This window comes from Trichomycterus rosablanca, chromosome 5, assembly GCF_030014385.1.
Source record: "Trichomycterus rosablanca isolate fTriRos1 chromosome 5, fTriRos1.hap1, whole genome shotgun sequence".
Lineage (NCBI taxonomy): Eukaryota > Metazoa > Chordata > Actinopteri > Siluriformes > Trichomycteridae > Trichomycterus > Trichomycterus rosablanca.
The window spans coordinates 43595608-43622719 of record NC_085992.1 but is presented as its reverse complement, the minus strand read 5'-3'; the positions used below and the strand labels follow the sequence as shown (position 1 = coordinate 43622719).

At 38.4% G+C, this 27112-nt stretch overlaps 1 protein-coding gene across 1 annotated transcript in view; it reads right to left on the bottom strand.

Annotated features, from left to right (window-relative positions):
• The window catches only part of blnk (B cell linker), a 40584-nt gene extending 14643 nt beyond the window's left edge, over positions 1-25941 (bottom strand). Inside the window, exons 1-14 of the mRNA XM_062995253.1 lie at positions 25865-25941; positions 17108-17173; positions 11682-11738; positions 8913-8956; positions 7906-7946; positions 7709-7814; positions 6343-6443; positions 6137-6197; positions 4572-4607; positions 3952-3974; positions 3803-3819; positions 3408-3464; positions 1982-2012; positions 873-921 (exon numbers count right to left, since the gene is read on the bottom strand). Of these exons, the coding sequence (XP_062851323.1) occupies positions 873-921; positions 1982-2012; positions 3408-3464; positions 3803-3819; positions 3952-3974; positions 4572-4607; positions 6137-6197; positions 6343-6443; positions 7709-7814; positions 7906-7946; positions 8913-8956; positions 11682-11738; positions 17108-17173; positions 25865-25911 (736 nt within the window). The 5' untranslated portion in view covers positions 25912-25941. The remainder of the gene's footprint in view (positions 1-872; positions 922-1981; positions 2013-3407; positions 3465-3802; positions 3820-3951; positions 3975-4571; positions 4608-6136; positions 6198-6342; positions 6444-7708; positions 7815-7905; positions 7947-8912; positions 8957-11681; positions 11739-17107; positions 17174-25864) is intronic.
• Between the last annotated feature and the right edge of the window lie 1171 nt (positions 25942-27112).

Here is a 27112-nt window from a genome sequence, read left to right as displayed (position 1 = left end):
ACTGTTTGTGGGCTTTCTTGTGTAGAGACTTCAGAAGAGGCTTCCTTCTGGGGTGACAGCCATGCAGACCAATTTGATGTAGTGTGCGGCGTATGGTCTGAGCACTGACAGGCTGACCCCCCACCTTTTCAATCTCTGCAGCAATGCTGACAGCACTCCTGCGCCTATCTTTCAAAGACAGCAGTTGGATGTGACGCTGAGCACGTGCACTCAGCTTCTTTGGACGACCAACGCGAGGTCTGTTCTGAGTGGACCCTGCTCTTTTAAAACGCTGGATGATTTTGGCCACTGTGCTGCAGCTCAGTTTCAGGGTGTTGGCAATCTTCTTGTAGCCTTGGCCATCTTCATGTAGCACAACAATTCGTCTTTTAAGATCCTCAGAGAGTTCTTTGCCATGAGGTGCCATGTTGGAACTTTCAGTGACCAGTATGAGAGAGTGTGAGAGCTGTACTACTAAATTGAACACACCTGCTCCCTATGCACACCTGAGACCTAGTAACACTAACAAATCACATGACATTTTGGAGGGAAAATGACAAGCAGTGCTCAATTTGGACATTTAGGGGTGTAGTCGCTTAGGGGTGTACTCACTTTTGTTGCCGGTGGTTTAGACATTAATGGCTGTATATTGAGTTATTTTGAGGGAAGAATAAATTTACACTGTTATATAAGCTGCACACAGACTACTTTTCATTGTGTCAAAGTGTCATTTTGTCAGTGTTGTCCCATGAAAAGATATACTTAAATATCTGCAGAAATGTGAGGGGTGTACTCACTTCTGTGATACACTGTATATAGTGGATCTAAAATCTTTACAGCGACAAAACCTTTATTCTCAAACATTAAAAAAAATAGTTTTAAAAAATACTCACGTTCATCATCACCATTACAGATTTCATAGTCACACTCATCCTCTGGCTCCTGTGAAACCAGATTATAGAGCATCATTGCTAAATGTCATGGATTTGACTTTTAATCATGCATGGTGTCAACTGACTATTCTTCTTCTAACAGTTTACTCTTCATCTAACATGGTCTTCAGTAACGTACTGTAGATGTGGCCATTTCTAATATAAAGGCCTAATAATGTAAATATACACAGATCAGCCATAACATTAAAACCACCTCTTTGTTTCTACACACTGTCCATTTTATCGGCTCCACCTACCAAAGAGAAGCACTTTGTAGTTCTACAATTACTGACTGTAATCCGTCTGTTTCTCTGCATGCTTTGTAGCCCTCTTTCATGCTGTTCTTCAATGGTCAGGACTCCCCCAGGACCACTACAGAGCAGGTATTATTTGGGTGGTGGATCATTCTCAGCACTGCAGTTTTTAAACACCTCACTGTCACTGCTGGACTGAGAATAGTCCACCAACCAAAAATATCCAGCCAACAGCACCCCATGGGCAGCGTCCTGTTGCCACTGATGAAGGTCTCAAAGATGCCCAACTCAAACAGCAGCAATAGATGAGCGATTGTTTCTGACTTTACATCTACAAGGTGAACTAACTAGGTAGGAGTGTCTAATAGAGTGGACAGAAAGTGGACATGGTATTTAGAAACTCCAGCAGTGCTGCTGTGTCTTATCCACTCATACCAGCACAACACACACTAACACACCAACACCATGACTGTGTCACTGCAGTGCTGAGAATGATCCACCACCTAAATAATACCTGCTCTGTGGTGGTCTTGTAGGGGTCCTGACCATTGAAGAACAGGGTGAAAGCAGGCTAAAAGATATGTAGAGAAACAGATGGAGTACAAAGTGCTTCTATATGGTAAGTGGAGCTGATTAAATGGACAGTGAGTGTAGAAACAAGGAGGTGGTTTTAATGTTATAGTTGATCAGTGTACATATTTGTGTCAAAAAAATATTGTATTTTGCTGAACATAATGCTATACACTGGCCTGGGTATATAAAAAAACCCAAAATGTATTTGTACTATATGTATTTGGAATGATCTGTAATACTTACTGTGCAGGGAGCTGGCTTCCTAATATTTGTTCTTTGAAAACAAAAGACAAAAGGTTTTATGTTAGTTACTACTACATAACTGGTTCATTATGTTATTAACATTATTACTATTGTTTGGTCTTAACAGACAAGCTTACTGACAGTTTGACATTTTTGCAGATAATTTTATATAATGTGATATTTAATATATAATGTAATATACTTTGTATATAATGAGTGTTGATGTACAAAACAAAAGTTGGGTCATTTTGTAAAATGGCATAAAAAAAGAATCTGTCATTTGTTTATGTACATATAAAAACTTTAAATTTGATGCCTGCAACACACTTATAAAAGTTGGAACAAAGGCAAAATAAAAGTTAGAATGGAGGCAAAAAAAAATGTTCCACTAGCATGAGCATGGGAATCAGCAATCTCTATCTATTTCCTCGGCTGCTCTCGTTGGGGGTCGCTGGCGGATCGTGATCCGCATTATTAATTTGGAAGTTTTTACGCCGGATGCCCTTCCTGACACAACCCTCCCTATTTATCCGGGCTTGGGACCGTCACTATAATGCACTGGTTTATGCATCCTTGTGGCTAGGTACCTATAGGACAATTCAGTGTCTCCAATTAGCATGGCTGCATGTCTTTGGACTGTGGGAGGAAACCGGAGCATCCGGAGGAAACCTACGCAGACACCGGGAGAACATGCAAACTCCGCACAGAAAGGACCCGGACCTCCCCACCTGGGGATCAAACCCAAGACCTTCTTGCTGTGAGGCGACAGTGCTAACCACTTAGCCACCGTGCCGCCTGGAATCGGCAATAGGATCTACCAAAAAGTTCAGTCTTTGCAAGCAAAGATGGGACATGGTTCACCACTTTTTGCCAAACATCATGAGAGAATCATCAGTCCATAATACAGTCCATAATCTATAATATTTGCAAAATAGAGTGACTCGGAATTATTCTTTGTAGTTAAATAAAGTGTAGATTTTTTGCATCCTACAAATTGTCCCAACCGCATAACAAAGCCAAATATTTACATGATGGATAAGAAGAGCAGCAGACTAGCAAAATTAACCTACAAAACTAGCCAGCAAACTAACTAATAGCTTTTTTTTTTTCCCCAATAAGTGGTAGCTACCTAGATAGTTTTATATGTACAGATAATCACACTATGCTCTCTGTTTTCATCTGCCACTCAGTGTGACTATTAAAGCAGCAAGAAGGTGATTCCTATCCAGCCTCAGCTTCACTTAGAAAGAGCCAATTATGTTTAAAATAAAAAGTTACAGGTCCCACTAAGACTAGAACCACTGACACCACCAGTGCGAGTGCCAGTGCAACACTTATGTTAATATAGTGAAATTAAACCAATGTGATAATTCAATAATTCATACATAATGGACACACACATTTTCCATCATGTACATTGTGATACCTGGGACTGGCTTTAGGGGGCAGCTTTACTGCAGGAGGCCTCAGTGTTGTGCTGCACCTGTGTATCAGAAACCGTTAAAAAAGAGGAACCGTTACAAATAATTTAGAAAAATAGTGCGCAACATAGTTTCTTTATCGTTAAGGCTTAATGTCACTAGTTTACTGTATATATTTGAGTAAACAATGGCAGTGTTTTACAGGTGTTACAACAAGAAACTATGATACATTTTGTGAGATACATATAAAAAGTAAAATGCAAAAATGAAAGTAAGGGTATTTAAAGCACAGAAACTTATTTAAATGAAAATGTCACTTATTGACAAATTTTTTAGTGGAAAATACTTTTTTGTGCCACCACCATGTTGTAAAAAATTCTCAGGAGAGAGGGAGACTCACCCACGGAGAGAATCATCCTTTAAACAGAAAAAAAATTAACACTTTAAAGTCAATTAATATAATTACCAGACAAAACAGCCATCCATCCATCCATCCTTATCCTTCCTATTTAAACAAATGGATAAGCTTACCCAAAATGTAATACTTACCATGTCAGGAACCTCATACACATCTGGAAAAAGTAAATAGATAGAAAAAAGAAAAACCATAATAATAAATGACAAAACATAGTCAAGAACCAGAAGACAAACAGTTTGAAGACTAAGAATACTTAGGTTACATGAAGCATCAGTTATCAGTCGATACTCAGAGCTTTGTATAGATATTAAATCTAGATTAAATTTAGTTTTAAATGAAAGTGCATCGTTGTACCCCTACTCATATTGTTGTATACAGTATATGTCATACATGTAACAAAAATTTTACTTTAATTTAATTCACATAATTCATCTTTGTCACTTGTGAAATAATTATTTTATTTCAAATGTTAACCTGGCCATTTTTTCAGTGCTTTTGTTTTTTTAATCTCTCAGATAGTTTAGACAAACAAAAAACAAATTGTGTCTCTGTCTTGTTAAGTGTCCTTGACTTTATTAAAGCTGTGATTTAAGATTTAAGGTATTTCTTACTTAGGCATTACTTAAGGTTGGTTGTGGATACATTTAATATTAGAGATAATATTTGTATGTTTTTTGATAAACGTATTTGTATTGGTCATGTTGCATATCAGTAAGTCGGGCAATGTGACAAATTATAAATAGCAACATACCTGGACTGCATGAACGCTCCTGGGTTACACTGGAATCTATGTAGAGAAAACGAAAACAAGGAAAATGAGTTATTCTTCACTGCTATGTGCATTTATACACAAATGTTGGAAAGAATAACTAAAACAGCACATTAGCTTGGCTTTAAATGTGTTTAAATCATGAATGCACAGTTGCAGACTTGAGTTCTATGTTGATTACTGATTAATAGCGAGTATACGCAATTAGTAATTAGCTTAATTATCTTTGACAGTTTGACAGGAGACTAAGTGCCTAAGAGGCCAAATATTATTTGCCTAAATTATGCAGGTCGATTTAGTCACAAAAGCTAAAACATTATTTACTGTAAAGTAAAAGAATGTTAAATATTATTGAAATGTATGTCAATCATGGACAAACAGCATCAGCAGAAAGGAGCAGTAGTTGCTGGACAAAAAAAGCACCAATGTATAACTCAACAAAAACTCAACACTGTGAGCATCACGAGGCTGAAATTGATCATATCGCTATTATTTACAAGTTTTGTATGTCAACGTTGCACAGACTAAATTTTGGCTACTGACCAAGTTGCCTTTTTGAAAGGTTACATACACCGATCAGCCATAACATTAAAACCACCTCCTTGTTTCCACACACATTGTCCATTTTATCAGCTCCACTTACCATATAGAAGCACTTTGTAGTTCTACAATTACTGACTGTAGTACATTTGTTTCTCTGCATGCTTTGTTATCCCCCTTTCATGCTGTTCTTCAATGGTCAGGACTCTCCCAGGACCACCAGAGAGCAGGTATTATTTGGGTGGTGGATCATTCTCAGCACTGTAGTGACACTGACATGGTGGTGGTGTGTTAGTGTGTGTTGTGCTGGTATGAGTGGATCAGACACAGCAGCGCTGATGGAGTTTTTAAACTGTCCCTGCTGGACTGAAAATAGTCCACCAACCAACAACATCCAGCCAACAGTGTCCCATGGGCAGCATCCTGTGACCATTAATGAAGGTCTAGAAGATGACCAACTCAAACAGCATCAATAGATGAGCGATCGTCTCTGACTTTACATCTACAAGGTGGACCAACTAGGTAGGCGTGTCTGATAAGAGTTACAGCTACTGTGTCAGATCCACTCAAACCAGCACAACACACACTAACACATGAGAATGATCCACCACCCAAATAATACCTGCTCTGTGGTGGTCCTGACCATTGAAGAACAGGGTGAAAGCAGGCTAAAAAAGCATGCAGAGAAACAGATGGACTATAGTCAGTAATTGCACACCTACAAAGTGCTTCTATATGGTAAGTGGAGCTGATAAAATGGACAGTAAGTGTAGAAGCAAGGAGGTGGTTTTAATGTTATGGCTGATCGGTGTGGTGCTGATTAAACAGAAATCAAATGATATAAGCCAGCCTTTTAATTTAATCAGCTAAGTACCTATCAAAAGGCCACTGAATATGTAGATGTTCATTATTTTAGAACAGTGCACTGTGTCTGTTTTTGTTGGCTTAGACCACGTCACCCATCATATTTGCCTTGCCTTTTAGCTTTAACATTATATTTATAGAACCTTGTTCAGTAGGGTCGATATAATTATCATCTGTGTCTTCTTGAGGGTCCATGTAGTCTTCCTATAAGACATCAAACTAGTTTTAGAAAGTGTTTATCATACAGTTTATTTTAGAGTAATTGTGTTCTATACATTTATGATGTATTCATATAGTAACAGGCATAGCAAAAAAGTGAAGAGAGTGCAGGAGAAATGACTTTACTTACATCACACATTGATGATTGTTTGGGTTTCTCAGGACCCGAAGGTTTGAAGGGAAGAAATGGTTTGTTTGATTTTGGTAGTGACAGTCGACCAGGGTGTGAGTCTGTAAAAGTGTAGCAATAGCAGAACATGAATGAGTGGCTTCAATACTGTAGTTATATTGAACTATAAAGAGGTTGAATGCTACATGAGGAGAACACGCACACCACACAAAAAGGGCCTGGATTGCTCCACTCGGGAATCGAAACCTGGAACCTTCTTGCTGTAAGGTGACGGTGCTACCCACCTAGCCACTGTGCCTCCCCAGTTAGTGAAGTAGACGATTGGCTGTTGTTTATACAGGGTGGAAAGCCGAATAGGGACCACATAATTGGTGCAATTACAACCTCTGCTGGCTGATTGATGGTGTCTGCACAGAGTCGAGGAATAATGCATTGATCTGGGTGTGGCCATTGATTGGTTTTCTCCCAATTTAGCGTAGTCAATTAGTCTTTGCTACTGGAGATTCCAGTCGTGTCTGAGGAGGGTAAATATGCCTGCCTTACGCTCCCTTCAACATATGCGCAGTACACCAACCCCTTCTTATTCGGCCATACATTCGGTGAATTTGCACACGAGGCCAGTATTCGGGTGTAGAGTGCCACCCTGATCTCCGTGCTCCTCCACTTTCTGTACAGGTGCTCCGAGCTACAAACCAGGGTCCTTGCACAGCGTCGAAGACCCCACCAACTTTCCAGTCCAATCTTTTCCCACCCGGCAGACTTAATTTTCCTCCCAATCTAGTCGTATCCAATTACCCTATTGCATTACGCTTCCTCTCTACTAATGTTGATCTTCATTTCTGACTGAGGAGAGCGAGACTGACACATGTGCAGTAGCCAACTTCATCTTTTCAGGCGAGTTCATGTGGATCAGCTTTGTGTACACACCCCGATCCTCATTATCCCTCTGCTATGTGCAGGTGCCATCAATCAGCCAGCAGAGGTCATAATTACATCAGTTATTAGGTCCCGTCCGGCACCCCTCCTAAACAACAGCCAATCGCTGTTCATGTAGGCGCCCATCCTGCTGGGTGGCAGAGTTGAATTTCGAACCGATGAGTTTGAAACGTCAGCTGTGGTGTGATGGAATGTTTTACTGCTGTGCCACCTGAGAGCCCACCACCCAGCAGACTTAATGGCCAATTTTCTCTGCTACAGGTATTGCCAATTATGCTTGCTAGTGGGCGCGCAGCTGACTGGTAGCAGTGCTGAGTTTCGAATCCTAGCACTGGTGTGCTAGCGAATTATGCAGCTGCACCACTTGGGTGCCAAATAGTTGTTTAAAAGCATGCTGGGTAATGTAGTTTTGGATTGTAATGAATCTTACCCAAGTATTCTCCAGTAGGATAAGTGATCGGTGATGAATGATTAAAGACTTTGTCACAAGGTGGAGGCTCATAGTTGTCATCACCCTGTGGGTCTTCATAAAAATCCTGTAACACACATATGTGAACTTTATCCTCATCCATTTCTTTTCAGTTTCTATTCCCACTGTTACACACTATTAAGAGATGTAAAACTCACAAACTCTGAGTCAGATGAGTGTGCAGAGTCAGCGTCATCACCTAAAGAAAAAAAAACAGGACAGCAAATGATGTCTAATGACTGCAATGTATATGAATGAATGAATATCAATGATCATAACTACACCATGGCTTATTACACTGATCAGCCATAACATTAAATCCACCTCCTTGTTTCTACACTCACTGTCCATTTTATCAGCTCCACTTACCATATAGAAGCACTTTGTAGTTCTACAATTACTGACTGTAGTCCATCTGTTTCTCTGCATGCTTTTTAAACCTGCTTTCACCCTGTTCTTCAATGGTCAGGACCCCCACAGGACCACCACAGAGCAGGTATTATTTTGATGGTGGGTCATTCTCAGCACTGCAGTGGCACTGACATGGTGGTGGTGGTGTGTAAGTGTGTGTTGTGCTGGTATGAGTGGATCAGACACAGCAGCGCTGCTGGAGTTTTTATTAGACACTCATACCTATTTTGTCCACCTTGTAGATGTAAAGTCAGAGTCGCTCATCTATTGCTGCTGTTTGAGTTGGTCATCTTCTAGACCTTCATCAGTGGTCACAGGATGCTGCCCATGGGGCGCTGTGGGCTGGATGTTTTTGGTTGGTGGACTATTCTCAGTCCAGCAGTGACAGTGAGATGTTTAAAAACTCCATCAGTGTCTTATCCACTCATACCAGCACAACACACAATAACACATCACCACCATGTCAGTGTCACTGCAGTGCTGAGAATGATCCACCACCCAAAAAAACCTGCTCTCTGGTGGTCCTATGGGGGTCCTGACCATTAAGGAACAGGGTGAAAGCAGGTTAAAAAGTAAGTAGTTCTACGATTACTGACAGTAGTCCATGTTTCTCTGCAAAGTGCTCCTATATGGTAAGTGGAGCTGATAAAATGGACAGTGAGTGTAGAAACAAGGATGTGGTTTTAATATTATGGTTAATCGGTGTATATTCACATCCATGTCATTAAAAGTAAAGTTGAAAGTAAAAACTTGCCAGGATAGTCTCTCGCAGGCACTTTTGGAGGTTTGTTCTTAATTCTGAAACACAATGGAAAATAATCAGTGGACCAGAGAGGACGTTCTCAGAATTTGCTTAAGTGTATATTACTTTTTATAGGCACAGTCATATGGAAAAAATTACATCCTCCATTGGCAGTTGCCGATCATCCAAGAGTGAGCGTCCTAACAAATTTAGTCCAAGGTTAGCCCATTTAATTCTTAAAGAAATAAAGAAAAAACCCAAGAGCTATATAATGTGACCTGCGGGCCTCTGTAAGCACATTAAATGTTTATGACTTCTTTGTGCTCTGCAGCCTACAGCCTGTGTATCACAGCTCTCTATGGTCCATAACCTAAGGAGTCATAAACTGGGTAATCTCCCTTCTTATCTGTGTCATTTTCTATCACGTATCAGTAGCTGCTATGACTCTCACTCCTCGAGAAAGATGCTCTATAAAGTGTGTAGAAAAGTCTTCTCTTATTCTGTACCTTGGTCATGGAATAACCTTCAGAACATACTACATCCTTATGATTTTGAGATTAAAGCTGATTTGATGAGATTAAAGCTCGAATAAAAATTGTATAACTGAAGAGTGCAAGTGCTTTTTCCAAACTTAATTTTGTGTTGGTTTTTTTATATATATATTTTGTTTATACATTTTCTCCCCGTTTTCTATTAACTTTTTAGCGTATCCAATTACCCAATTGCATTATGCTTCCTCTCTACTGATGCCGATCCCCTCCCTGATTGAGGAGAGTGGGACTGACACACGCCACCTCTGACACATGTGCAGTAGCTGACTGCATATTTTCACCTGCACGAGGTGAGTTCATATGCGGATCAGCTTTGTGTACGGAGAGCCACACCTTGATCAATGCATTATTCTTCAACTCTGTGCAGGTGCCATCAATCAGCCAGCAGAGGTCATAATTGCCTCAGTTATAAGGAATCACTATCCAGCTCCCACCCTGTATGAACAACAGCCAATCTTTGTTCATGTAGCCGCCCAGCCGGATGGCAGAGCTGAGTTTCGAACCGACGAGTTCGAAATGTCAGCTCTGGTGTGCTAGCGTGTTTTACCGCTGAGCCACCTGAGCGCCATTTAATTTTGTGTTTTAAACAAAATGTTAATTTTCTTTTTATTAAGCCATTCAGATTTGGACTTGCTTGTGTGCTTCAGATCACTGTGCTTGAGCTTTAGTCTATAAACCGATGGGCGAACTTTCTTCTTTAGGATTTTTTGATAGAGAGCAGAATTCATGTCATTCAGATCATGTAAACCACGGTTTCAAGTTTTTTTTTTTATTTGTGGAAAATGACTCTCACTGTAGTTCACTGTGTTCCAGAGCCTTAGCCATGGCTTTGTAACCCCTTCCAAACTGGTACATTTTAATGACTTTATTTTTTTTTAATTTTAATCTATATTTGAATCTCTTTGAACATGGTATCATGTGCTGCTTTTTAAGACCTTTCAGCCTGCTTCACATTGCCAGACAGGTTCTATTTAAATGACATTTAGATTCAACGGGTCTGGCAACAGTAACCATGCCTGGGTGCAACCATGCAACTGTTAATTGAATTTGGTTTAGTGGTTGATTTAGTAGCTCAGCGGGCAATTACTTTTTCACATAGGGTCAGGTAGGACTGAACAGCTTTGTTCCTTTAATAAATGAAACGATCATTAAATAAAAACTATGTGTGTTTACTTGGGTTATTTTGTCTAATATTAAAAGTAGTTTAATAATTTGAAACACAATTGTGGCATTTGCCAGAACAGATATTGGCAAAGGGGGCAAATACGTATTCACAGATCTGTAGCTACTGATGCCTAAACTAGTCAATGCACCTACATGTTAATAAGAAGGAGCAAACATTACACTAATGTTTAAAACAATCATATACTTTACGTGTATTTGCATATTTATATTATGGCTTGTCACTACATGGTTTCAGATCCTTATATATTTAGAATTTAAAGGAAGGAGCACATGAGCAGAAAAAGCTACAATTTCCCTTATTAAATACATAATACCCATGTAAATAGTAATTGCCTGTAAGGGTTCCATTTAGGGGAAGTTTTCATTCAGCATTAGCAGAGGTAATTAAGCCTGGTTGTGTTTAATCTTATAAAACCAACTTCCTAATTAATTTGGTTAAATGGGTTTTAATATAGTCTTACACCTTAATGAATGGAAAAAAGGGTGGCATGGTGGCTAAGTGGGTAGCACTGTCGCCTCACAGCAAGAAGGTCCTGGGTTTGATCCCCAGGTGGGGCAGTCCGGATCCTTTCTGTGTGGAGTTTGCATGTTCTCCCCGTGTCCGTGTGGGTTTCCTCCGGGAGCTCCGGTTTCCTCCCATAGTCCAAAGACATGCAAGTGAGGTGAATTAGAGACACTAAATTGTCCAAGATTGTGTTCAATATAACCTTGTGTGAACTGATGAATCTTGTGTAATGACTAATACACAAGTAATAACTACCATTTCTGTCATGAATGTAACCAAAGTGTAAAACATGACATTAAAATCCTAATAAACAAACAAACAAATGGAAAAAATTATACCCAGATTCTAGCTATGATTAGTCTGCCCGGCATGATAATGCTCTACTTGACAACAAGCGTCGTCTTTAGATACAGAAGTATGTCATCCAATCACACTTTTGATCCCAAAACTGCTGACATACATGGGCCTTTTGACGTCCACCATATGTGTTTACCTTATTAAGGTACAACCTGAAGGTACAGAAATCCGGTTTAGTCCTACCTTTCAAGTGTGTTTCTGCTAGTTTTGAGAAAATTAGCAGTCTGTTCACTTTGAAACCTGAAAGAAACAATAAAAATGCTGTAACACATCGTTAATTATGTTACTGAAAGGTGCCTTAGAAAGACATTTAACTGTGCATGTGAGGAGATGTATATCTTACAAATGATAAATTTACAAATAATAAAATATTCAAATACACAGTCAGCTTCATAGTTATTGGCACCCTTTAAAAAGAACAGTGGTAGCCTAGTGGGTAGAGGTTTGAGTTTGCATCCCAGTCCTGCCATGCAGACACTGTTGGGCCCTTGAGCAAGGCCCTTTACCCTCAACTCCAGGGGCACTGTACAATGGCTGACCCTGCGCTCTGACCCCAGCCTTCAAACAAGCTGGAATATGCGAAAAAAATGTTGTACTGTACACCAGCGTATATATATATGACAAATTTTGTACAATGCAATACACTGAAGGGCTAAAAGAGCACACCCAGTTAACAGGGGTTACCACAGACATCTTTAGATTCAATATTATGCCTAGTAGATGGTAAAACACCTTCCTTATTTGCAATCTGACATTGAAATATATTCTTTTTAAAATGATTGTGCGAAATTTCATAAGAGTGTTTATGAGAGAAGTGGCGAACCACTGTCCATCTTTGCTTGGAAAGACTGAGCCTTTGGTGGATCCTCCTTTCAAGGCCAATCATGATTCTCTCACCTGTTACTAATTGAACTAGATATACATTTTTGGCATTTAGCAGATGCTTTTATCCAAAGCAACTTACAGTATACAGTCCAAGCAATTGAGGGTTAAGGATCTTGCTCAAGGGCCCAAAGGTGGCAACTTCGCAGTGGGTGGGGTTTGAACCAGCAACCTTCTGCTTACTAGTCCAATACCTTAACTGCTAGGCTACAACTGCTTAATATTGATGAATTAATCTTAATTAAATTGGAGTCCTGTATTCTCCAGTACTATTAACTATAATAAAATGCCTAAAATGTGACAGCCCAGTGGTGAAGGTACTGGTCTAGTAAACAGAAGGTTGCCGGTTCAAGCCCCGCCACCACCAAGTTGCCACTGTTGGGTCCCTGAGCAAAAGCCCTTAACCCTCAATTGCTCATTGTGTAAGTCACTTTGGATAAAAGCGTCTGCTAAATGCTGAAAAAGTACTAATTACATGGGTACCAATAATTTATTGCATAACACAACTGCAGATTTTTGGGCTATGTAGGAATAACTAACACCAAATATTAATAATAATAAACAATTTACATAAAATGTCTGCATGTTCATTGGTAATAAATACGGCATTGTTTTATTGGAGGTGTTTGTGTTAGTCAGTGTGTGTGTCAGCCTGCTAAAATGTTGGATTAAGGGCAATGACCAGTCCCTGACCAAAGTTCATACTACATGTAAAAAAGCTAGTGCTGAACTGATGATTGTCTAACTGCCAAAGCTAACAGAGACTAGCATTAGCTAACATGAGCACTGTAAAAGTGCTGGTATGAGAAATAACCAGCTAGCTGTGTGGTTAGAATTACCTGTTAAGTAAAAGATTACAGTAAACACACTGTGCTGTTGTAAGGAAATAGACAAAGCAGGAGTGAAGGCCAATATTTCCTAATAACAGTACAGTAAGATTAACACCTATCTATAAAACTTCAACTCTCTTTATCATGGTAGTTACTATGGTTACAAATTAGCTACACCGATCAGCCATAACATTAAAACCACCTCCTGGTTTCTACACACGCTGTCCATTTTATCAGCTCCACTTACCATATAGAAGCACTTTGTAGTTCTAGTTACTGACTGTAGTCCATCTATTTATCTACATACTGTTTTAGTCTCTTTTCACACTGTTCTTCAATGGTCAGGACCCCCACAGAGCAGGTATTATTTAGTTGGTGGATCATTCTCAGCACTGCAGTGACACTGACATGGTGGTGGTTGTGTTTTAGTGTGTGTTGTGCTGGTATAAGTGGTTCAGACACAGCAGAGCTGCTGGAGTTTTTAAACACTGTGTCCACTCACTGTCCACTCTTTTAGAAACTCCTACCTAGTTGGTCCACCTTGTAGACTTAAAGTCAGAGACGATCCCTCATCTAAAGCTGCTGTTTGAGTTGGTCAGCTTCTAGACCTTCATCAGTGGTCATGGGGCGCTGTTGGCTGGATATATTTTTGGTTGGTGGACTATTCTCAGTCCAGCAGTGACAGTGATGTGTTTGAAAACTCCAGCAGCGCTGCTGTGTCCTATCCACTAATACCAGCACAACACCTCAGAGTCACTGCAGTGCTGAGAATGAACCCCCACTCAAATAATACCTACTCTGTAGTGTTCCTGTGGGGGTCCTGACCATTGATGAACAGCATGGAAGGGGGGTAACAAAGCATGCAGAGAAACAGATGGACTACAATCAGTAATTGTAGAACTACAAATTGCTCCTAGGTGGAGCTGATAAAATAGACAATGAGTGTAGAAACAATGAGGTGGTTTTAATGTGTAATTAACATAAACAGTTTATTTGAAAATTACTGTAAGATTAGTAAATAAAAGATGAAGAATCTTCTATCATATTCATTTATCATTTTGACTGTAAGATTGGCTTTCGATTCTTAATAAGCCTTCTCCCAGGGGTTCATTTAACCTCTCTATGACAAGCGTCTTTAGTGCTTATTAAAGAGGTGGGTCTTTATTTGTTTTTTAAAGATAGTGAGAGACTTTCGAGATGTTCGAACAGACAGGGGAAGTTTGTTCCACCACTTGGACAGTATAGAGAAGAGCCATGATGCTTGTCTTTTTTCAAGTTCTAGGTGGAGGATCAAAATGAGTGAGACTAGTGGCTCTGAGTTTGAGTGGTACAGAGCAGGGTTTTATGAGTTCTCTAAAGTAGGATGGGGCTGGTCCATTTTTGGCTGCGTAGGCAAGCAACATTTGTTTTAAACTAAAGCAGGGGAGTGAGGTGATGTGGCAGTGTTTGAATAAGTTACAAGTCAAGTTAAATGTAAATGTATAGTGCTTTTTACAATAGACATTGTCTCAAAGCAATTTCACAGAATCCAGAACCGACAGACCAAAAGACCTCAGTTGAGCAAGCTGAGGGCGACAGTGGCAAGGAAAAACTTTGAGAGGAACCAGACTCAACAGGGACCCCCATCCTCTTTGTGTGCCCTGGAGAATAATTAGCATTAAATTCAACTAAAAGTTATAACTAGCAAAAAAAAAAACCCAATAGTTGACAGGGGACAGTCAGCCCAGTGGTGGGAATTTTCAACTCTGGAGTTCTGCACCTGCACAGAATCAACTACACCCTAAAAAAGGAGAAGTAAGACTCCATTCTTCAGATACATGCAAAAATTATACTGCAACAGCATGATGATCAAAATCTCATCTCAAAGCTTTGAACGAGTACTTGGGAACCAAAAAGGATAAAGGTGAGCTGTCTGTCATTTACCTGACCTAAACCCTCTCAAGCATTTATGGGGCACTTGAAGACAATTTGCACCCTGAAATATTGTAAAGTCAAGCTGAAATAACATGGATCTTCAGATTTTTGACCAAACTTGACCAAATTTGTTATTACAGCAACATGTGGGACACAAAACATACTAATAAATTCATTTATTTTTTAAATATTTAACTTCACTTAAACTCTCATGGAGAACACAGTATTTTAAATTAATCTTAATTTTTTAAAATTAGTTAATTAATTTTAAATTAATTACTTACATTTAAACATTAAATTGTGAGAAATATAAGCACTTGACTTTCCCTGTGGGATTTATAAAGTGATCTGTCTGTCTGTCTGTCTGTCTGTCTGTCTGTCTGTCTGTCTGTCTGTCTATCTATCTATCTATCTATCTATCTATCTATCTATCTATCTATCTATCTATCTATCTATCTGTCTGTAACTGGATGTGCCACCTTTCATTGGCAATAATTAGAATTTTGGTCCTCTCTTTTTCAAACTGTTTTAATTTGGCTACATTAGAAGGTTTGACCCAGGGGTTCATTCAGCCTCTCAATGACGAGGGTCTTTAGTACTTAGTAAAGAGGTGGGTCTTTAATCATCTTGTCTTTTGCCAAAGATGGTGAGAGACCAGACAGGGTCTGGTTCAAACACACATGGAAAGTTCGTTCTACCACTTGGGTGCTAGTACAGAGAAGAGCCATGATGCTTGTCTTCCTTGAGTTCTGGGTGGAGGATCAAAACGAGACTAGTGGCTCTGAGTTTGCATGGTACAGAGCAGGGTTTTATGAGTTCTCTAAAGAGAATACATTATTTTAAAGTAATTATTTACTTTTAAACATTAAATCATGAGAAATACATATATAACTACATGTTACTATATATAACTGGATGTGCCACCTTTCATTGGCAATGATTTGCAAACAGTCTTATACATCAGTGTGGAGGAATTTTGGCCCTCTCTTCTTTGTAATTTGGCTACATTAGGGGGTTTGTGTGTGTGTGTGTGTGTGTGTGTGTAGGAGGAAAATATTTATATAGGTTGTTGTGGAATTACCCATTCTCTGGGAATTAACATCCACTGTTCAGGAAATGCTTTCCACAAAATTTGGGAATATTTAAAGTCTGAAATTTGTGCCCATTCAGTAAAAAGAGGGCCAGGTGCTAGGGTCAGGTGTTAGGTCAGGAGCTAATGTTTAACTAGAAGGTCTGGATTGTTCCAATTGTTCCACACATTGTTCCAATTCATCCCAAAGGTATCCAGTGGGGTTAAGGCCACTGAAGTCCTTCCTCACCAAATGTATTTTACTTCCAATCACATTTTACTTTCTGTACTGCTCCCGACCTCCACTCCTGATCGAGGTTGTGACTCATATAGAGATTTGTATCATATACAGAGAGTCACGCGTTGGTCTCTGTTATGGTGCAGGTGCCATTGATCAGCCAGCAGAAGTATAGTTTACATATGATCTTTTAATGTTGAAGTCATCTGTAAAATACCACTGTAAAGTCTTCTTAATTTAAAGAAATTTTTTCTGACTTTCGTAATTATGAGGCTTGAGAAAAAGTACATGTTGAACCTGCGCATTCATCAAATCTGTGAGCACAAATGAGCACAAATGTGAGCACAAATGATTTACGTAAGCATTTAAGCACGGCCTGTACTTCACAGACTCATATGGCAACCAGCAACCTTTAAAATAACATGTCTGTTCATGCAAAGATGGTGTCTGATGGGACTAAGCCGAATGAGGAACCGAGACGAATACAACCACACGTGTTTCTTTCTGTTTTAATTTAGCACTTTGAGTTTCTCGATTTGTTTCTTATTGCATTTATTTAAAGAGTCTTACACATTTGTTCCATATGTGTTTTATTTCCTCCACCAGAGCTTCAACAAAACATAAATATAAAAGAAATATATCAAGAAATAGTGTTATAAATCCATTTCAAACTTACCTCCTCCATCGGTTTAAAATGCTGTCGTCATTCTTTTTTATGTCCTGGACTATTTTTTGGAGTTGCCTAAAATACAAATAAACAGCAGAATTTATATTGGCTGCAAAGAACACAGAAGGATGTGAAAGCTGGACAATTAAAAAGCAAAACAGGACGAATTTGGACTTTGGTGCTGGTGAAGACTTTTGTGAGTTCCTTGAATGGCAAAAAGACAAACAAATAGATCCTTAATCAAGTCGAACCTAAGTTTTCACTCAATCAAACTAAAGTTCTGTTATTTTGGACACATTATGAGAAGAACCAATTCATTGGAAAAGACAATTATGTTTGGAAGAGTTAAAGGTAAAAGAGGAAGAGGACACCTAGCAACAAGATAGCCTAAAGACCCAAACAAAAGACAGGAGTTGGAATCAACTTGATGGCGATTTCTGGCTGTGTTTAAGATTGTTGTCTTTCTTTACAAATGAGAATTTTACTTGAATATGTCCTGGTACATTGCTTTCTCATTCATTTGCTTGTTGTACCATGGGTAACCGTTGTTCCACTGTTGTTCCTGCTGCTTTTAGGTTGTCCTGCTACACTTTTTAGACACCTGCTGGCTTCTCATTTCCAGTATTCAGCTATAACAGCCCCACACAACTTAACATCCTCCACCTTTCTGGAAAGTCATTCTGCATGATTTAGATAGTCTGTTGTGACTGGAAATTTTATATTTTAATAGTTATTTACATTAAACTCATAAGTTTTTGCTTCTTAGTACAATTAACAGGGATAGAAGTGACTTTTTAAAGGTTTCAGAATTCCAAAGACTGTCCTTGACACAAACCCGCACATACACACAGCCATAGTCTTAACAAACTGAACATTGTTGTAGAACGTTTAAAGATAAACAGGTCTTTGTACAAGTTAACCTTGAGTTGGTTTGCAGAGCAGAGTTAGCCTGAAGGTGCAGTAAAGCGGGGTATGAATAAGGCTATAGGGCAGACGGTATCAACCCTTCTCTCCTGTAAAGGCCTGTGTGTGTTTGCATTATGAGATGGGTCCTCAGCTGAGTAATAAATAGATTTTTTTTGCTTTTCCTGCAGTTGTCTGTGTCAATCTTTAAGGGTTATTTTAAATTCCCACAACACTGTAGGGGAATTTGTGTCAATTAACTCAAAAGAACATTCTTGAGATCAGGTACTGATGCTGGATGAGAACAGGCTCATTAGTATTGTTTTAATGCATCCAAAGCATGTGCAATAGGGTTGAGATTGAGGTACTGTGGCAGTGAAGTTTCTCCACAGCGAATGATGTCTTGATAGACGTTGTTTTGTGCATAGAGGCACAGTCATGCTGAAACAGGAAAGTGCTACAAAGTTGAAAGCATTTTATTTATTTTATATTATGTATTCTACACAAGGGTAATGGGTGTGACTGAAAAACCTAAACTCAGTAGACCAGAACTCATCTGCCACAGCAGATGTTTAACTTTGTACTAATCGCTAATAATAGTATGAATGGTCATTTCCGTCTTGGTCACGAGAACTCAATTTTTATTTTTGTTATTCTCAAAGACAAGCTAAAACATGAACTTGTATGATCATAGCACACATTTCTATTATCTTTCCATTTAAACTTAATTGAGATGAGACTGGGTTCCAACAAATAGAGTTAAAATTTTTGCGTAGGAGAGTTTCATGTTGCATGTTTGTTGCAGCAGTAGACTTTGTCAAGTGATGGTGCCTTTTCAGAAATGTAGTCCTAATCCCATGTGGCTACATTTAATCACAGTAGCCTATTGGTTACTCATGAAATGTCAAAGGGTTTAAAGGTCCTGCACATGTAACAATAGTTTCCAGCCTTGCCTTACACCACTGGTGTCCAAACTTTTTTTCAAGTAGGGCCATATTTGATAATTTGAAAGAGCCTGAGGGCCAACAGTCCCTGATAACATTATTTTAAACAATAAAATATGCATATAAATTATTACTATATAAATAATGCTGTTATTTAATAATTGTATTAATTAATTAATTAATTTATTTTATTTTAACACAGGAAACAACAAAGTAACCAAATATAAGCATTCAGATGAAGAAATCAGAACATACAGAACAAGCTACACTATATTTAATATGATGTCGGCCCACCCTTTGCAGCTATAACAGCTTCAACTCTTCTAGGAAGGCTTTCCACACGGTTTAGGAGTGTGTTTATGGACGAGAAGGCCTGGCTCGCAGTCTCCACTCGAATTCATCCCAAAGGTGTTCTATCGGGTTAAGGTCAGGACTCAGGACTGTACAGTTAAGTTCTTCCACACCAAACTCGCTCATCCACGTCTTTATGGACCTTGCTTTTTGTGCACTGGTGCGCAGTCATGTTGGAACAGAAAGGGGCCATCCTCAAACTGTTCCCACAAAGTCGGGAGCATGAAATTGTCCAAAATCTCTTGGTATGCTGAAGAATTAAGAGTTCCTTTCACTAGAACTAAGGAGCCCGAGACCAACTCCTAAAAAACAACCCCACACCATAATCCCCCTCCACCAAACTTTACACTTGGCACAATGCAGTCAGAAAAGTACCGTTCTCCTGGCAACCGCCAATCCCAGACTCGTCCATCGGATGGGACACTATGCGCCTGAGCATCTGCTGACCCCGCTCTGTCATTTTACGTGGCTACCACCAGTTGCTGTCATTCCCAATCGCTTCCACTTTGTTATAATACCACTGACAGTTAACTGTGGAGTATTTAGTAGCAAGGAAATTTCATGACTGGACTTGTTGCACAGGTGGCATCCTATCACGGTACCACGCTGGAATTCACTAAGCTCCTGAGAGTGACCCATTCTTTCACTAATGTTTGTAGAAGCAGAGTGCATGCCTAGGTGTCTGGTTTTATACACCTGTGGCCATGGAAGTGATTGGAACACCTGATTCAATGATTTGGATGAGTGAGTGAGTACCTTTGGCAATATAGTGTATCTGAATTTCTAACTGAACTTTAAAACTTTCAGAAACTCAAAGACTGAAAGACAGTTAGGGCGCATTTATGAAAAAAAGGTTAACGTAGCTTTAGAACACAAGAACACTGAGTTTCTCTAAATTATTGGTGGTCATTTACATTTTCTGCATTTAGCAGACGCTCTTATCCAGAGCGACTTACAGAAGTGCTTCCATAGTGAACATATCATTTCTCAAGTTTAAGTAAACAACAGTCGAAGAACACAAATCTGCTGAAAGTACCGTTTCAGCGATCATAAGTTTTCTCTACCACTGAAATTGTTAGGTCGTTGTTTTAGTGCAATATGTCATGATAATTTTGTTCCCGTTATTGGTTGTTTGTATAGCCTGTGTTGCTTTTATCTCATCATATCATATCAAGTACGTCTCATTCAGGGTTTTGCCGCTTCTCATATGAATGCGTACTTACACAGTAATGCAGCCACCATCTGGTAAAAAGAGGAATTGCATGTTGAATTTGTATGATTTATTATTTTTGTTTGACTGTACTGGCAGGCCACAAATAATGCAATTTAAGACAGAAGACGCTGTGATTGGCCCACGGGCCGGACTTGGGACATGCCTGCCTTACTCAGACTTAGATTTTTGTTGAGTCTCTGAATCTTTTCACAATATTATGTATGATAGATGCTGAAAAATAATAATAATAATAAATAAAAAGTGCTTAATGAATTGACTTAAAGTACTTGCATTGAGAATCTGGCATTGAAAATTTTTCTTTTTAAACCGTTTAACAACTCTTTTATTAAGTTTGGCAAGTGGTGAGTCAGGACCCATAATTGCTAGCAAAGACTGGGGCTGCATCGGAAATCACATACTTAAACAGTATGTACTAGATTCGAGGCAGTGCGCACTGCTCGGCCAGTAAAGCAGTAAGCTCTTTCAGTACGCAAGTGTGCAGTATGGCAACTTACCAATGTCAAGTGATGCATGACGTCTCATCGCCACAGTTATAACAATGTTCTCCACAAAGCTACTGATAACGATATTCAGGGTTGAACAAAATCATAATATTTCCACCATCTTTCTTTTTTGCTGTGAACACCTTTGCAGCTCCAGTTGAACTATGGGATAGAAGGATAAAAGTGTGCATTGTTTGCATACTCAAAAATGGCTGCCCAGGCAGGAGGTCATCCGGGTGCTTTTTGCATACTGTTCAATGAATGCTACATATTCGGACACACTACCCGCTCTCTTGTACTACTTTCGCGTACTCTTCAGTAGGGAAGTATGCGATTTTGGACACAGCTTGTGCCTTTGTTGGATCCTCCTTTTATATCCAACCATCTGTTAACGGTTCACCTGCTTATTGTGGAATGTGGAACTAAAATATCTTTTTACTCATATTTTATCTTTTTGAGCATGTTGCAGGCATTAGATTTAAAACTTGTTTTAATTGTATTAATAAAATACAATTTAGTCAGAGAACACTGGAAATCTTTTGTTCAAAGGTTTGATGAGGTTAAAGACATTTAGGGTTGATTTCACAGACAGGGATTAAGCCTAGTCCTAGACTACACAGCATTTTGAATGGAGACTCTCCATTTAAAGCAAAATGTAGTCCTTGACTAGCCTTAATCCCTGTCTGGGAAACCAACCCTTAAAGGTTTTAAAATTCAAGTTAAAGGTTCAGTTAAGGTTCAAGAGAATAAACTAATCACTGAATATCGTTTTTACTCAATTTTGCAGTGTCAACACTTTTGGAAAGAGGATTTTATGTTATCTCCCAGTAAATTCTATGGTCTGACATTTACTCATCATAGTTACTTTTTACCATTTCAGTCAGCTACTTCGGATGAATTTCGGAATCCACATGCAAATCTGCTGATTATGTGGGTGTTAACGGCAAGGCACACTGACTCATGACTCCTAAACGTTTGAAGATGATGTAACTTGTGTGTATGAGTGTTTTTGTTGGTGTGTCTGTGTGTGTATGTGTGTGGGAGTTGGTGTGTAAGAGAGTTTGAGACGTATAATTAATGAGATGATAGTTTTGTTTCGTCTGCTCTGTTCACTCCTCAAACTCTTTACAGTCTCGCTCACTCTTTACATGGATCACAAAGTCTGCTTTTGCTAACCCTGTGGGTATGTAATACAATCTAGTTCATTTAGAAAGTAAAAAAAAAATGCAACCCAAAACCTACATATTCATAAACATTTTAACTAGTCATAATGCCAGAGCGGCAGGGCTGAAGTATACTATACACAGATCAGCCATAACATTAAAACCACCTCCTTGTTTATTCACTCACTGTCCATTTTATCAGCTCCACTTACCATATAGAAGCACTTTGTAGTTTTACAATTACTGACTGTAGTCCATCTGTTTCTCTGCATGCTTTGTTAGCCCCCTTTCATGCTGTTCTTCAATAGTCAGAACCCCCACAGGAACACTACAGAGTAGGTATTATTTGGGTGGTGGATCATTCTCAACACTGCAGTGACACTGACATGGTGGTTGTGTGGATGAGTGGCTCAACAACAGCACCCCATGGGCAGCATCCTGTGGCCACTGATAAAGATCTCAAAGATGACCAACTCAAACAGCAGCAATAGATGAGCGATCGTCTCTGACTTTACATCTACAAGGTGGACCAACTAGGTAGGAGCGTCTAATAGAGTGGACAGTGAGTGGACACAGTATTTAAAAACTTCAGCAGCGCTGCTGTGTCTGATCCACTCATACCAGCACAACACACACTAACACACCACCACCATGTCATTGTTACTGCAGTGCTGAGAATCATCCACCACCTAAATAATACCTGCTCTGTGGTGGTCCTGTGGGGGTCCTGACCATTAAAGAACAGGGTGAAAGCAGGCTAAAAAGGTATGTAGAGAAATAGATGGACTACAGTCAATAATTGTAGAACTAAAAAGTGCTTCTATATGGTAAGTGAAGCTGATAAAATGGACAGTAAGTGTAGAAACAAGGAGGTGGTTTTAATGTTATGGCTGATCAGTGTATGTAGACATCCCTTATATGAGTTCAGGTGTTTTAGCCACACCCATTGTTAAAGGTGTAGAAACAATATATACAATTAACCAAATGCTTTTAATTTGTGGCAACAGTTAAGGGAACATCATTTCCTGTTTCAGCATGACTGTGACCCTGAGCACAAAGTGAGGTTCATAAAGATGTTTTGACAAATTTGGTGTGAAGGAACTTCAGTTGCCTTTGCAGAACCCTGAACTCCACTGAACACCTTTGGGATAAACTGGAATGTCAGTTGAGAGTCAGGCCTTACTTTACAAATGCTCGTTTAACTAAAAAGGCGCGAATTTACTCAGACACAAAAATAATTACAGTATGTTATATCCTTGACATGGAATCAGATTCACTTTATCTACAGTTTAGTTTGTAAGTTAATGCATTCCCTTATTTGATTTATTGGTTTTTACAAATATTTGCTAATACCTATTGTAATGCCTGTCAACACTTTAAAAAAATGAGACAGGAACATTTGGACAAGAAATGCAAAATGTAAAAACAAACACTAACACTTTGTTCTGAATGAGTATAAAGGGAACATCAACTTAAAGCTTAGTTGTTTATGAGCAAAAGTTGTTAAGTCAAAAATCAAGATATTATTAGAAAACTTCCGGAGTGAAAAGTCCAACAGTTTAAGAACATTTCCCCTCACACAACAGCAAGGAATTTAAAAGTTTCATCATCTCCAGTTAACAACAATATTACAAGATAAAAAAAATCTGGAAAAATCCAATATTCAATATTAAATGCCTTCGATTGGAGAGTCTAAAATGCTAAATGTGACCTCAATTGTTCTTTCAATTGTTACTGGTCATAAATACTCTTTACTTAGTACTTATGAAATGATGAACATGTGGCCCAGAATGAAAGTAATAATCCTTTTTCTTCCCATTTAAACTTATTATAAAGGAAAAAAAGGTTAACACAAAAAAGATTGCTTTCCTTTTGGACCACAGGTTTGACATTTCACGGTTAAAAAAATACTAATGACCAGTAATAAATGAGAGAAGTTTGGTGTTCGTAGGTCATTGTTTTAGTACATCATTCTCATATAATAGGTTTACATGAGAAGAAAAAAATATTATTTTTCTTTTGGACCACAGGTCCATCATTTCAGCAGTGGAGAGTTCTTATGACCAGTAATAATGAGAGAGTTTGGTGTTCCTTGGTTGTTTTAGTACATTAACCCACATTCAAAGTTTTTCTTATGATAGGTTTAAATATTACCGTAAAAATTATTATTTTCCTTTTGGACCACAGGTTTGTCATGTCAGCAGTAGAGAGAACTAATGACCAGTAATAAGTGAGAGAAGTTTGGTGTTTCTAGGTCGTTGTTTTAGTACATTAAGTCACGTTAAGCTTTTTTCACGTTAAGCGTTTTAGACTCTCCCACATTCGATCCCCTCAGACGACACTGCTTTAAACCAACATGCCTCTGTTATTAATGTAACCACATGGGCTCAGGAATATTATTTTTTTCCGAACACAGTTCATGACTACACTATTCAAATGTGTTTGGAACTAAAGGATTAGTGGTTAGCACTAGTTCTCCAGAACAAGAAGTTAAAGAACCACTCCAAGTTGGGGGAGTAGTGCCAGTGGCATGGATAAATTGCACATCTGTGAGGGCACAATTATTGCTGAGGTGCAAATACGCAGTTTAGAACAACATGCTAACATCAGTGATTTGCAAATAATTGCCACCTATTGATATTTACATTTTAATTACTGTAAATGATAGAAAAGGAAACTTTATATAAGTTAATCCGAACATTGCAATGTTTTGTTGGTAACACAGTCCTGATGCCTGTAGCTTTTTCCAATAAAAAACAGCTTGCACAGGAAAATTTAAGACCCGAAATACAAGCTGTAAAATTTGTAAAATACTGTTTTTTTATGATAGGTTTGGGAAGAAAATAGGATGGGAAGAAAAATAGCTTACCGTAAAAATTATTATTTTCCTTTTGGACTACAGGTTTGTCACTTCAGCAGGTAAGAGTACTAATGATCAGTAATAAGTGAGAGAGGTTTGGTTAAGCTTTTTCACGTTAAGCGTTTTAGACTCTCCCACATTTGATCCCCTCAGATGACACTGTTTTAAACCAACATGCCTCTTATTAATGTAACCACATGGGCTCAGGAATATTTTGGAGAATCCCTGTGGTTTTCCAAACACAGTTCAACATTTAAATGTGTTTGAAACTAACGGATCAGTGGTTAGCACTAGTTCTCCAGACCAAGAATGAAAAGAACCATTCCAAATGTTACTAATGTAAAGTGCAAAAGCCAGTGACATGAATAAATTGCACATCTGTGAAGGTAAAATTATTGCTGAGGCGTAAATACGCAGTTTGTAGCAACATACTAACATAAGTGATTTGCAAATAATTGCCATTTATTAATATTTACATTTAAATTACTCTAAATAAGAGAAAAAGAAAACTTTATATAAGTTAATCCAAACATACAGTTCCCATGGTTTTCTTCCAATAAAAAACAGCTTGCACAGGAAAATTAAGACCCGAAATACAAGCAGTAAAGTGTGTAAAATACACATAAAAACATCAACATCTGGTATTCGGGTTTTTACATTAATTGGTTAGCATGCAGTGTAGTGACATGACATTCAAAACAAAGTTATATTTTACCCAATTAAACTAAAATAAAATGATCATGCTTAGTTCTTCTAAAATTACCTAAATAAGTAAAAACATATATATATATATATATATATAATGTAAACAATCAACTAAGTTTCTTACCGGAGTTTCTCCCCGGCTGGAGCTGTTACCTTGTTCAGTTTCTCCATGCTGTGTTAAGGAGCGAGAACGTGTGTGTGTGTGTGTGTGTGTGTGTGATCTGAACACTCAGTGTATGAGGAAGCTCTTTCTCTCCTAAAGTGGTAATTGCCAAAGAGCCAGTGGTTAAACATATGACACGATTCAGTGACCTTTTCTTTTTTCTGGTTTTCCCCACATGTGGACTCTTATTCTTTGTTTAAAGAATAAAACATTATTTAAGTGAATTTTGATGTACAATAGATTGATGCTCTGTCTAGGCTGTATTTTGCCTTGTGCACTAAACCCATCATAAATTGAAAATAGAAATAATTAATATTTACTGGACCTTTGTACTGTTTTACTGAAACGTTAATTTAGATGGAACTGGTGAGTTTTGGCCTTGGGTCTCCCTAAAATTGTGATTTTGCCACTTAAAACAACTTGTTCTCAATTTTTTGTTTTTGTACATCACCTGGCTAGTAATCCCATCCCTACAATAAAACATGGTGGTGGCAGCATCATGCTGTGTCAGTGGTAGTGACAAGGAGCCTGATAACAGTTTAGGAACTGACGAGTATAACCAAATACATGACCATGCTTGAACAAAAGCTTCACCTGCAACTAATACCAGAATGCCTTTGCCTTTTTTTGTACTGAATAATAATTATGAAGAATTTTGTCAATACTGATTTTGCAATGCAAGTCAAGGTCCACTGTATCCACTGTAATCCACTGTATACATGGTACCTTTACATAAACACTGCATTTACTGTGTTTAAAAGTCTCATCGGAAAATAAGGGAGTCTTATAAGGGAGTGTTATTTTAGGAGTCTAAGGACCGAGTTTGCGCAATAGGTCTCCTGGCATTTGGAAGAGGAAGTGACCTAGTATATTGAGCAGAAATCTTTATGGCCTTAAGCATCCCCTTTAAGAAGTAAAAAAAAAAGCAGTGATATGACAAAGGCTATTAAGTATAAGTAATTAAAACCACTGGTCTCTGTGCCTTTTCTATAAACAGTAAAGTCTATTTAACAATTTAATATTATTAAAAATTCTTAATTCGTATTATTTGGTAGATTTTTTGCTTGTTACTAATGTTGAATAATTTGCACCCTAAAATAACTACTGCTATATTTTCAAACACTGCATAATTTCTGCACCTTATATGACTGCTGCCTTTTTCACTGCCTTAGTTTATTTCTATTTTTATTCCTTTGTATATAAAAAGTT